General features: G+C 38.8%; 1 protein-coding gene across 3 annotated transcripts in view; it reads right to left on the reverse strand.

The window, feature by feature from the left end:
* Nucleotides 1-12,828, reverse strand: part of PDE4B (phosphodiesterase 4B) — a 356,277-nt gene that overhangs the window by 6,645 nt on the left and 336,804 nt on the right. For 2 of the 3 annotated variants that reach the window (XM_037043124.1, XM_037043140.1), the window contains 6 exons: nucleotides 11,341-11,434; nucleotides 5,872-6,050; nucleotides 4,621-4,719; nucleotides 4,312-4,476; nucleotides 2,150-2,249; nucleotides 14-168 (listed from right to left, as the gene is read on the reverse strand). In XM_037043124.1, the coding sequence (XP_036899019.1) occupies nucleotides 14-168; nucleotides 2,150-2,249; nucleotides 4,312-4,476; nucleotides 4,621-4,719; nucleotides 5,872-6,050; nucleotides 11,341-11,434 (792 nt within the window). Of the gene's footprint in view, nucleotides 1-13; nucleotides 169-2,149; nucleotides 2,250-4,311; nucleotides 4,477-4,620; nucleotides 4,720-5,871; nucleotides 6,051-11,340; nucleotides 11,435-12,056; nucleotides 12,533-12,828 lie in introns of those variants that run through there. The other variant, XM_037043130.1, reaches the window with a different exon arrangement.

Raw genomic sequence — 12,828 nt, forward strand, 5'->3', positions numbered from 1 at the left:
GGGGAAGTCTTACCATGTCGATAACCATTTTCCTGAGCGTCTGACGCTGCTTCTTGGTGAGATTCTGAAAGATGTCACAGTGCTCTTCTTGCAGTAGTTTGAAACCCACGGCCAGATGGTGGTTTTCCAAAACAGATTCATCATTATACATCAAAGCAAGTTCTGAATCTAATAAGTAAAAATGATGACTTAATAAAAGAGGGGTACAATTCAAAGGTTGGCATTATCTTAATGTGAAATCAGATCTAGTTGTATTCAAGTAGTTTTAAAAAACAAGATCCAAATGTCACTTCTTAGATAAACAGTCTCCCTCTACAAAGGAATGTAGTCAGTTTCTAAGAAAAAAAAATCTTCTAGTAGATATTAGTGCCTAAGCTTTCTCTTTGATTAAAATTCATGGTATTTTAAAATCCTTTTTCTCCTTCACTTTAGAAAGAATTTGACATTAGGTAAAAGCATTACCAAGCTGCTAAATCTTATTTTTATCTCAGATTGTAATTTCCATTATGTCTTCACACATTTTGTGCTTTGGAAAACAATAGACTGAAAACACCAGTAAACTTCAACAAATGTATTAGGATTTTCAAACTATGTATATTCACTTTTTTTATATTCTTGCCAACCCTGTCAATTGGGTTTTGGATTTTCAAAGAAGACATGGGTGTAGGTATAAATTTTCATTTTATTCAAATAATGGAGCTTTATGGAACTTTCTATAAATATGGTAACAAAATATTAATACATTTTAGAACAATCTTGTCAAATGTTCTACCATCTGGCAGTATCCATTAGAGACTACAACATCTGGATATGCAAACCAAAGCTTCTAGCCTGCTTTTCACACAGAAGAATCAGACATCTTCCATTAGACAGAGCCCTGGTCTGCAAATGAAAATACAGTCATCGAACTTATGAAGTCACATTTTCTCTTAATCAAAAATAATAGCCAAGTGATGGTACTATGTCACTAACTACAGCTGTTGTTATTCATATACCATTGCTTTAACTGTGTGCTTTGAGTTACATTCTCAGTAAAGGTAGTGGGATATATGAAGTCATTTGAGCCCTTTGCTCCACTCACCCTGTGGTCAAGGCTACAGCTCTGCAAAAAGGCTTTATGTGTTGTACTGCTATAGGTGGCTGTAGCAAAAAGACCATTTTTCTGTGTGAAGGTAACTGGCCTATACATGAATTGATTCATGATACCACACTATGTCAGCTGATAGAACCCACACAAGCAAGGAGTTAAGTTTTAGTTCTTTCAATAGAAGAATGAGGTAAAACAACAGCAACACAAAAACAAGGTACACCACAACTATATCACTCAGATATTTTGATGATAAAGTAGGACTAGCATTTTTTACAAGTAGCTCAAACACTTCTATAAAACCATCAACATTTGATGTTAATGATAACATTAAACCAATATTCTCATAAGAAAAAGTTCTTAGATTTCCAACATTTAGAAATAGTGCATTAATGGAGAGAATTCATGGAGTTTCATTAGCATGAATCCTAAACAATTTGAGCAGGACAAAAACTTGACAGCTTGGGATCCTAAGGCTGGACAAGCTGTGAGGTTCACCGAAGTCATCTTCCCTACCACAGGCTAATCCATAATTATACCTATGCAGTTGGAAGAGAGCAGGTGGTACTTTTAAAGACCCTTCCTCCTGAACGGTGGAAACCCATTGCAGTGCTTTTTCAGAATCTTATTTTGTCTGGGGGTTCCCATGCTTAGATCTAACATTCAGGGCTGGTTTCTCAGTAGAGAGGGACACCAGTGGGTCATCAGGCTCTGTGTGAGAGCCCTGCATAATACTGAAAATCATTATCACATTATTCCCAAGACTTTCCTTGTGCTTACTGGATAATTCCACATCTGTTACTCTTTCCTCACATATTATATTTTCCAAACATCAAGTATTTTTTATGACTCCCTTCTGACCCCTTACAAGTTCTCCCTGTGGCTCAAAAATTATATTGCCAAATTGGACACAGTATCCAGGAAAGGTCTGACCAGTTTGAGTGGAATGGAAGGATTACCTCATTATTACTCTTATTATTCTCCATAATGAAACATTAGGAGGAAAAAAATAAGCAGTGACTCATACAATTACTTGAATGACTGTCCTAGTGGTCAACTCACTTGTGTTGATGAGAAACTGGTTGGACACTCCAGGATGATCAACGTCATGGATAGCAGCTGCAAAAATGGCAGCCAGGATTTCCAAATCTGTGAAGACGGCCTGCGGAGCAAAACGAGTACATTTAACTCCATGTCCCATTTGCCTATCCTGCTTATTCAGTTTTGTGTTAAAGTATCCCATTTCATTCTTGTTGGGGGAAGGACTGTTTGTTGGTTTTTATAATGTGTCATATACTAATTTAATGTAAATTCTACCCTTTCTCATAAGGTCTCACATGAAAGCAATGATGGCTGGAGCCCATGCCCTCATCAGGCCTACAGGCCAAGGCTTGGGAAGTCAGTGCTCACAGTGGGTGAGCAGATGGTACCCGAGGTTTGTTTTTTCACTCAGTGGTATGGCAGAATGATGCTCATAGAGCACCAGCACATACAAGTCAAAGAAGCGAATCAGACTGGCTGCGCTCTGATAAATAACAAATTTCATACATTTTAAGGCTGCATAACTTAAGAATGGAGCATTCTACTTTGAGTAAGATATCTCAGCTCTGGCTGGTGTAGCTCAGTGGATTGAGCACGGGCCTGCGAACCACGCGATCGCCGTTCGATTCCCAGTTAGGGCACATGCCTGGGTTGCGGGCCAGTTCCCAGCAGGGGACTCACGAGAGGCAACCATACATTGATGTTTCTCTCCTTCTCTCCTTCCTTTCCTCTCTAAAGGTAAATAAATAAAATCTTTAAAAAAAAAGATATCTCAAAGTAAGATATCTACTTTGAGTTATTCTGAGAATGGAGGCCAAATTCCAGACTCGTAAGACTGGCAGTAAATTATTTCCCGAAGCTAAATTTGTAATGTGGTCAGAATATTTCACATATTCATTCATCCATTCATTCAGTACCTAAGTGTTTACTATGGGCAGGATTTGAGAGCATTTCTAAGAAGTGAAACCTAATGCCCCTATTACTAAACTCCTTCTTGCCATCTCATAAAGCCTCCTCTGCCTCCACTGGTACACAAGGATTTAAATCTAGAATTTACTTAAGTAGATTCTCTTTCTGGCTAAAAGTCTTTCTCTGGCTGAAATGTCTTTCCTTACTCTCTGGGATTACTTAAATCTTCTGACCCTTCAAATGCCAGCTCAGTTTCCACCTCTCCCAGGAAGACCAATCTAATTGCTCAAGGACACATTGAAGTGGGCCTTCTCGAAACATCTGTGCACTCATGGACAATCTCTGGCCACACAATAAGTATCCTACCAACATTAGTGGATAGTGTATAAACAGTGTTGGTCTACTATGATACTTATACAGAACATTTCCTTTAGGGACATAGAACAGCCTTAGCTCCATCTCACTTTCCCAAGTCGTCTCGGATTTCTTCTCTTAGAAAATATGGGACCCACGCAATACAGCTGTGGTCTATTTAATATTTCTTCACCTTCTGAAAGGACCTGCAAAGGTGAGGTTGCATTAAGGTTGGCCTGTCTCACCTTGCAAAGATCCTGCCCATTTTGGAAGCACCTGACTCCCACTGCTATCTGTCAAGGAAGAACTTGGTCTGCTGGACCCACTGCTGCTAATAATGCATTAATGTACTAATTCATTAATACAAATGGATGAATCTGTTGGGAAAGGAGTCACAGTCATCTTTTAGCAAGATGTCTAGTGATTCTCAGCTCTAGATTTTCAGTTACTTTTCTTCAGCCCATATAATGAGGTTCATGAATTCTTAGGAAAATAAGCCTATGGATGCTTACTCCTAACAGGAACTCTATGGGGAACTTTATGTTATATTTTTATGCTTCCCTCACAATGCCTGGGATGGTGTGGGAAGTCCAGATCACTACATGCATAGAGTGATCTGGATAGAGAATATACTATATTATCAGTCACTGAACTAGACATGTATTAGATATAAAAGATACAATGAAAAATAAAGCATCCTGTTAATTGCTTGATAATTAAATAATTTTTCAACTATAAGAGATACAAAGGGAAAGTTACTTTGATATTAGTAAACCAATTAGTAGATGCTATACATAATCAAGAACCAGTTCAAGAATATGCAATCATCTAATACCATTATTTCTACACATACATTACATGTTGTATGGCACTTTTTAAGGAAGATGGACAGGTATGCAAAAGAGATCATAACTACTCACATCTAATGCTGGTGTTGAAAGAAGAACATGGGTTGACTGGGCTACGTCAGCTGCATGTAGGCTGTTATGATATGCTACATCAGAATGGTAATGGTCTTCTAAAGTCATCATGTAGGTTACAAATGTATCAGAGGAGATTTTGAATGTCTTTAGGAGGTCTCTTTCCTATATTGTAAAATGGATTAGAATATAAATAAGTGAATGTCCCCCAATGAAAAAAGCCCAAATCAGAAAATTAAACTGGGATAGAAAAAATCCATACAGTCATCCAATGGAATGAATAACCAACCTTCTTTCCAGTTTACTCACCTGGAATATGGCGTACATGATGCACGTTAGGGGCCTATTGTGTGAATATCCAGCCACATTGAAGATGTTAAGGCCCCATTTGTTCAGGTCTTCCAGCTCCTGTAATCAAAATTAGAGGAACTTAGGAATGAGGACAGAATTATTTTTGGAATACTTCATTATTTTTATTTACTTTTTGGGCAATGGCTGGCTAAGTCTTTCAAATGTCTCTTTAGAGGATTCTAGTGGCATGAACAAGTTAAAATGGAATGACCTATGAGATCGGATGTCCTCTTCATTCTAGTTACCAATTTCTGTATATTTCATTTCCAAATTTAGTTGCTGACCTATATTTGTTTAATCAGTCCTCAAACAGTGTCGTGTTCAGAGGTTGCTACAAGTGATCACAGTCAGGAAACTCCTCTGTTCTTCCATTATTAGCACCAAGGGCCAGGTCAGAAAGACTCAGCTACTAGAATATACATAAATCAACCCTAATTTAACGAAGAATAGCAGTCGTGGATTATCGTACAGCTCCTAGGCCACAGATAAACCTGGAAGAAATATCATTCAGTCCTGTGTTGTGGGATTATTCTAAGATTATCTGATTAAAGGAACAATTTATTCCATTCTTAATTATTGTCTGGAGTGTGGGATGTAGGCTCTCCCTAGAGGCCTGGTCCAATGTGTGATGGACCTTGCTCTAATGCTCTCTTTCAGGCCTCACTGAATGTCCTTTTGCTCACAGAAAGCTCATTTCATCCTCACGAGATTAAGGGAACCTCAGGAATCAGCCTGCGCAGCCCCCGAGAACACGTGTGAACTATTTCTGCGCTTTCTCACTACTGGGGTTTGGGTTCAAGAGTCAGTGCTACCCATTTCTCTGATTTCTTCTCCAGCTCTGTCAATCAGCTCCAATTTTCCCATTGGTCCTTGGCATACAGTTCCCTAAATGTCCTCTGGGATAATTCAATCCTGCCCACTGGCCTCCCCTTGGATCCTTCCAGTGTGCCTTCAGTAGACTTCTCCATCATGAGGAACTATCCATTTACAAATCCAATTTAGGGTAAAAAATGTTGTTTTGTTTAGAAAAAGGGTATTTAATTAGGTGCCTACCAATGGACAAAGATGCCACAACAGCCTCCTTATCATACAATTTAATGATGAAACAGAAGTGATCCCTACTGTTTTCTAGCAGGTAGCTTTAGGCCTCTGCCTGCTGTGAAACAGAGAGCTAATGCACACCCCCTCCCCCACCCAGCACATACTCACCTTGGCCAGATTATCTTCATTTTCTGTGTTGACTCCAAAGCGTGAGATGCTTGTATTGTTTAAGCTCGAACTGTGCATCAGTTTTTTCACCCCGCTTATCTGTGTCATGAGTTGTTGCTTTTTCTTTTTCTCTCTGTCTTTCTGGGTGGGCGATGGAATCTCCACGTCGTTCTGCTTGTCTGCAACAAAGGAATATGTTCCTTAGACCAACAGTGCCTATGAGAGCCCACTGCAATATGCAAAACAACTTCTAAGCATCTTCAGTGGATTTTTCATCTTATAAAGAACTGTCGTGAATTATCTCACTTGATCTTCAGGACAATCCTGCAAGGTAGATGGGCAAAATATTTTGCTCCATTTTATTGCTAAGCAAACTGGAGCCCAGAGGAGCTAAATGAGTTGTCCAAGAAGTGGTGGAGGTAGGGCTCAATCTCAGCTCTTCTGTTTGCAGTCTAATTGAGGGAAATTACACTTGTACATTTTCAAGGTGAAGCATCAATATTTATGTGTAAATTTTTAAAGTGAATTGCTTATGTTTGTATAATAGAACAGTTTCATGTAACCAAGACCAGGTTACCAAAGACAGGCTTTATGTTCTGCTCTTTTATTGTATGTGTTATTAATTTTTTTAATTAAAAAATCTATATAACTTTAGCTGGGCATAACTTAAAATTTTGCTTTTGATAAGAATGTACATTAGAGAAATGAATGGTTTATAATCTTCAAATAATTATTTTAAAGCCCTAGCTTATTACCATTTGAGGTTTAGAGGAAGACTATGATTTCAATGGTACTTCAAGCCTTGTGGCTATTAATTCTATTTTAAAATAACGATAACCAATGCCTCTCCTTTGTATTAGATACAACATTTGTTAAAATATTTGTGCTTATTAAATATTTATGATCATTTCATTTAATCTTTTAAAAAATTCTGCTACAACAAGGTAATAGTAGAGCTAGAAATCCTGAAAAAACATGTCTACCTACTCAGAGAAGCACTTTTCTCCATTTAATGCTATTAAAAATATCAGCCATCAAACATTCCATTTCACTCTACAGGGGTATGTATCCTGATATTTCTTAAAAATTTATTAACTCTTTCAGGTCCCAGAATGCCTGGGAGTACAATGAGGCAATAATTTATTACATGGCTAAACAGCTACTTCATTGAATGAGGTGATACCCTGATGCTGAAAGAGTTGATGCAACTTTCAAAAATTCCTACATTTATCTCTGCTTATTACAGTGAAACTTTAGTAATAAAACAACTTGTCCATTTGAAAATGGCATGCTGGAACCTAGACTATTTGCTTTCAACTCTTTTCAGATGATGGCATAGTCACATGTTCCCTCCAGAGACCTCTGCCTGCTCACGGGGCCCTGGGGACAGCGCATCAAAGCAAAGGTGGCCCAGAAACACAGAAGCAGCAGACATGTACATACTCAACACCTGGCACTCTCTCTCCTCAGCATCTCAGTATCATCTCAAGGTGCCCACGAGCTTCTAGACTCATCAGGCATACTATGACTTTTGTGTATGGAGGAATTTCAGTGGCCATTTTGATGAATTTAGGGGTTTCTGACCTGGTTCAGTATCAGAAGCACTCAGGGAACTTTAAAAAAATACAGATTTACAAGCCCCACCCAGTCCTACTGAATCAGTGCTTTTTCAAACCTTCCCAAGTGACTGCGATGGTCAGAGCCAGGTTTGGGAACCAGTAATAATACCACACTCTCACTTTTCAGATGAAGTCAACAACTAACCCGAGCTCAAAGGGCAATTTATTCAACAGATATTTATTTTGCAATTACTGTGTTCCAGATACAGTGATTTAATAGCATAGAACCCAGGCCTTGAGGTTCCCGTAAAAAAATCTCTTCCTGGTCTCACAATCTCTGGCATTAAAAATGATATATTATGTGATTTTTGAAATTCCTTTTCTCCCTGCCACTTCACTCCTAATACTTGCTACTTCTGCTAAAACGAAAGGTCACAATAGCCCATGCCTTTCCCGACACTGCTCTTCACATCTGGTTAAACAAGCTGTGGGATGCTCCTGTGCCCCACTGATATGAGTACCTCCAGGGGGACTAGAAGCTTTTCCCTTTGTTTAATTAAAGATCCCCTGCAGCAGCGAGTAATTGGGCTGAACCACTACTGACTCTATGTCTGGAACATTACAATGAAGAAGAAGGCCACTATTCACACAGTGCCAGTGTGGCATTAGTGGGTGTTGCCCTATGCAGGCATGGGAACAAGTGATAGATTTCCCTATTCTGAACTTCCTCCTTAAGTGCTTTTCCCTATTCTCAATTTCCTCTGCTAAATGCTTAGCCAGCAAACTGTGGAAATAACCTGAAACACAGACTGAGAGAATCATGATAAACATTTTGTGAATTTATATTTACAGAATGGTCAGTGGGGAAACAGTGAACCCACATAGAATCAATAAACAAAAAAAGCAGATGCAAACAAACAGACAAACAAACACAGTCACATCAGATTCTGCTAATGGTATAATTCGAGGTGATTTTCTTGCTAGATCACAGCACTTGATCAGGCAAAGTTCCTAAATTCTTTTCCTTGCATCTTGAAAATTCTGTGTTTTAGCTTTTGAGACAGTAAGTAGGGGATTGAAAAGGACAGTTTTTGTGTTTATAACAATATTCACTGCATTGTGATACCACACCTCGGTATCTTGCTTTATCTATGCTCCCTCCCTGTAGGCCCTGCTTTACTTCTCCTTATAGCAGCAGCCCAGAGCCCATTTTCATACAATGGCATCAGGAAGAGCCTGCAGTGGTCAGCGGTCTCCTGCCTGCCTTTTGGGTCATTGGGACACCGTCTTTTCGACGGAAATGGAACACAAGTTTCACAGATCCTGGAGTAAGGGATTCCCACCCTCTGATGATGCATTTTTAACATTTGGTGACTCTTATTGAGATACTGCTCTTCAAGTGTAACTGAGATTACTAAGGCCTCCTCATTTTGTGCTCACTGACATGGTCGCTGTGCTCTGACAAGACCTTTTTGTATTACTGGAATCTGTTAATAAACCTTTTATTTTTAGATTCAATAATCCTGATTCCTGAAAACTTGTCTCCAAAAGAATATGAATGTTCCTTAAATACCCTTAAATGTGACTTTCTTCTGTATGTTCTGAGTTCCTTACAGGCCTTTCCCTCGTTAAAAAATAGTAGGATAGTTAGGTTTAGGAGTCAAGAGAGATGAGTCTTAGTTCTGAATCAGGAACACATTAGCCAGGTAATCTTGGAAGCATTACTTTGCCCTTTCAGGCCTTGGCTTCTTTTCTCCTGTGAAAGGAGGGAATTGGATGACAAGGTCATTAAAGTTCCTTGCAGACAGTTTATGAAGAAGGCTTCATTCATGGTCCTCTTGGACTTTTCACTATACTCACAAGATAAGACTAAGATTCCATGCCCCGCATTCGCAGTTTGCAAATAAGCTTTACGTGTTTGTTTGTTTGCTTGCTTTTTAAGATTGTCAAATTTCAAGTCTACAGCCTATTACTGAGAATTCAGGTTGTCAGGTATGTTTAGCAAGACTCATCAAATTCATCTATGTCAGAGTCATAAGGAGCTAGAGTTGGAAGGACTTGGATGTCATCTTTCCCAACGCTCCTGTTTTACAGATAAAACAACTGATGCATCCTATGTTTATATGATGAGGTTTTTTCCTCCTTATATTTTTCCAAGAATATTTAACATTTTAACCTGTCTGTCTAACCCATTTGATCATGTCTACCTTGTGCAAGCACACACGCAAACATACTCACACACTCTCACACACACCACCCTCCTCATGCTGAGTCTGCAAGGGCTGAGATCCTAACAACCTCCCTCAACAGGGTGTTCTTCATCGTTTTGTTTTTGGAAAAGTAAAAAGCCAAATAATTGGTTTTCCTCAAGACATGTGCCTAATAGTAAATAGAATGTTTGACAGAAAGTTGACATTTGCCCGTTTTTGAGATACAAAGAATTAAGCCTGAGGACTCATCTTTATTATCTCATCAGCTTTCTCACTTGATAGCCTTTGATGACAGAAAGACATTAGTTAGCATTCTAAAATATGCTTGTTGTCCTTGGCAAGTAGGCAGTGAGAGAAACGACAGTGAAGAGGAATGCTTAGGTGAAGTCTTGAATTTAAAAGCTCGGGGACTTCCTGCAGTTTTACCCTAGTCATGAACACCTCTTCTAAGCCAGGAGAGCCCTGGTATGTCTATAAAAACAGAAATGAATTCTTGCACTTATTGATTTTATTCTTCTCTCCCCCAGTTGTTAACCTCTAAAATGTTCCAAAAACAGTCCCCAGCTTATGAAAAATAGAATGGATTACATCAGAAATGGACAGGGAAAGATGCCTGGCTGCAAAGAAGTAAAAGAGGAATAATGGAGAATAAAAGGATCAGTAGATAGTGATTTCTGTGCCACTAGATTCTAGCTCCCTCTTGGAACTCAAATGCCTGAAAAATTCTTCTCCTTTGTTCTCTGACAAAGGTCTGGCCCAACTGCAGCTGGAGAAGACCAGGTGCTGCAGACACCACCCACTGGAAACAGCTGGAAAGGCACTTGTTAATCGTCAGGTACCCATCAGGTGCAGAGTAATTCCCCGAGCTTGGCACTGGGCTCATCTAAGATTGATTTGCTGATAGCAGGAACTGCTTTGGTGTTAGATAAAACAGGATTGATTTTCAGATTAAAAGCAGAAGAGGTATGTGTGTGTTTCCATAAGGCATCAAGGCAAATGCTTATTGATTTAATGATGTGTAGCTATGCCAAAAAGAAGGGAGGTGATCAGCTAGCTGTAAGAAGGTCATTTCCCTGGAAAGAGGAGTTCTGGAAACAAGCATAATTCAGGAGTAACTGAAAGTCCACAGAATCAGAATCTAAATGCTACCTGTTTTCTTTGAAGTTTAGATTTACAGGTTCTACAGGCCTCAGTAAAGAAAAATATGATCAAAATATGTTCATTATACAATAGGATGGCTTTAAACATGAGGTCAGAAATCCCTAGTAATAAACAGGATGCCATAAGCAGTTAAGGAATTATCGATGCAAACCTCTTCTTGTCATGTGTTAGATACTAATGGTGTGACTACAGAACATGCAGAGAGTTCAAGTGATTGAACACCCTCCCCCTCACCTCTTCAGAGGTCTTGGCAAAGATGGAAGAGGGTGGGGAGATAAGGGGTGATCTGAGGTCCATAAAAATACACTTAGCCATAATAACTTCTGTCTTTGATTGCTATTTTATTCTTTTTTCTTTTTTTAAGCATCTTCCTGCTCATTTTTTCCCCTTGAAGGCTGACTTAGTTCTTATTTTAAATGGATTTGTTTTTCTATGACTTGACCTCATTTAAAACTCACATAGGGATGTTCCTGATAGTTTGCAGAGATTAATCATGAAAAACCTCCATTATGAAAGAGCTTTTCCACTTAATATCTTACCTAAGAAAGTGTTTGAAATGTATTCAGACACCTGGTTCCCAGATCGGCTCATTTCTGAGAGGTGTGTCAGCTCCCGGTTCAGCATCCTTTTGAACTGTGTATGAAAAATAAAAATGTATTAACTACCTAAAAAATACCAAGTTATCACTTTTCATATTTGTAACTTTGCTTTCTAAGAACCAAGAGGTTGGATGAGCAGACACCATTAGATAAATGATACTATTTCTACAAAACAGAATATAACAGCACCTAAGGAAAGAGATGCTTTCTTAAGTTTTCTTATAATTAACATCTGATTTCTTTTGCATGCAAACATAAGGGAAAGAATATTAATAGAGAGCAAGATGATTTTACTTGAAAATGTAAGACCACCTTAAAATACATTTATTGGAAATTAATTCTAAAATATAATTTGAGTTAACAACCTATACAGTGAGAGGAGATTATATGTGGAAAGTTTAAGGGAAAACAAAGGGGGAAGCATCCTCTAGAAATAGAGTTGCATAAAAAGAATAAGATTAAAAGAAAGCACAGTCTGTTTTAATAGGATGTAATTCAACATGCCTTATTTCATAATAAGCCGTCTCATTGGGCTAAGTGACAATACAGGTTAAATCGTTACGGATGTTTTCTACTTCACAGAAAACATGCAGATATAAATGTTTCAAATTCTATCAAATTCTATCAAAGACACACAGTAGAACAAAGGAACCCACCTTGATGTAACCCCAAGATACAGATAACAAATAGTTTGCCTCAGGCATTTTGGAGTGCTCTCCTTGCCACAATCCACAGATCCCTTTAAAGAATTCACAGTTCTGAGAGAGCAGTCCTGAGAGGATCAGGAAAGCCTTGCACATTCAGTGGTAAAATAATCAAAACTTATAAAAGACAAAGCCTCCAAAACTTAAGACATTTTCAAACGGAGCCCATCTTCGCACTCCATTCTTGCAAGAAGCCTGTGCTTCCTGCTTCTTTTCTGGCAGAGAGAGTAATGAAATCAGGAATTGCAGAAAGAACAAGAGCTTGTCCAAATGGATTCGGCTGGCTGATGTGCAGCACTTATGAATTATGAATAGTCCTAGTGGCTGAAGGGGTTTCCACCCTGTCTCAGTCTTGCTCAGCTGAACTCTGCAAGGAAGGAACAATTCTTCTTTCCGGAGGGGTTGCCAGGCTGGGAAACACAGCCATGTTTTAAAAAGGAGATTAAAATGGAGGAAGCCCCATGAATATTTCAGTAAATCTGAAATCAGTACCCTCCCCCATTTCAACTGGGTGTTCTTAACCCTTTCTGCTCTGCAGAGGCCAACGCTCTGCAGACATAGCCTCCGCACGGGGCTCCACCACTCAAATGGTTTTGAAGGGATGGTGCCTCTGATTATTTTACTTTCTGAACATTAAAAAGATAATAATAAAAGGGTTAAGACTTTGGCTGTTTTCAGATGAGGCTTTCAGTACACAAAAACATTTTTTAAAAACTATTTTTGG

The sequence above is a fragment of the Sturnira hondurensis genome, unplaced genomic scaffold (assembly GCF_014824575.4).
Source record: "Sturnira hondurensis isolate 20B ecotype Veracruz unplaced genomic scaffold, ASM1482457v3 Scaffold0000648, whole genome shotgun sequence".
Classification (NCBI taxonomy): domain Eukaryota; kingdom Metazoa; phylum Chordata; class Mammalia; order Chiroptera; family Phyllostomidae; genus Sturnira; species Sturnira hondurensis.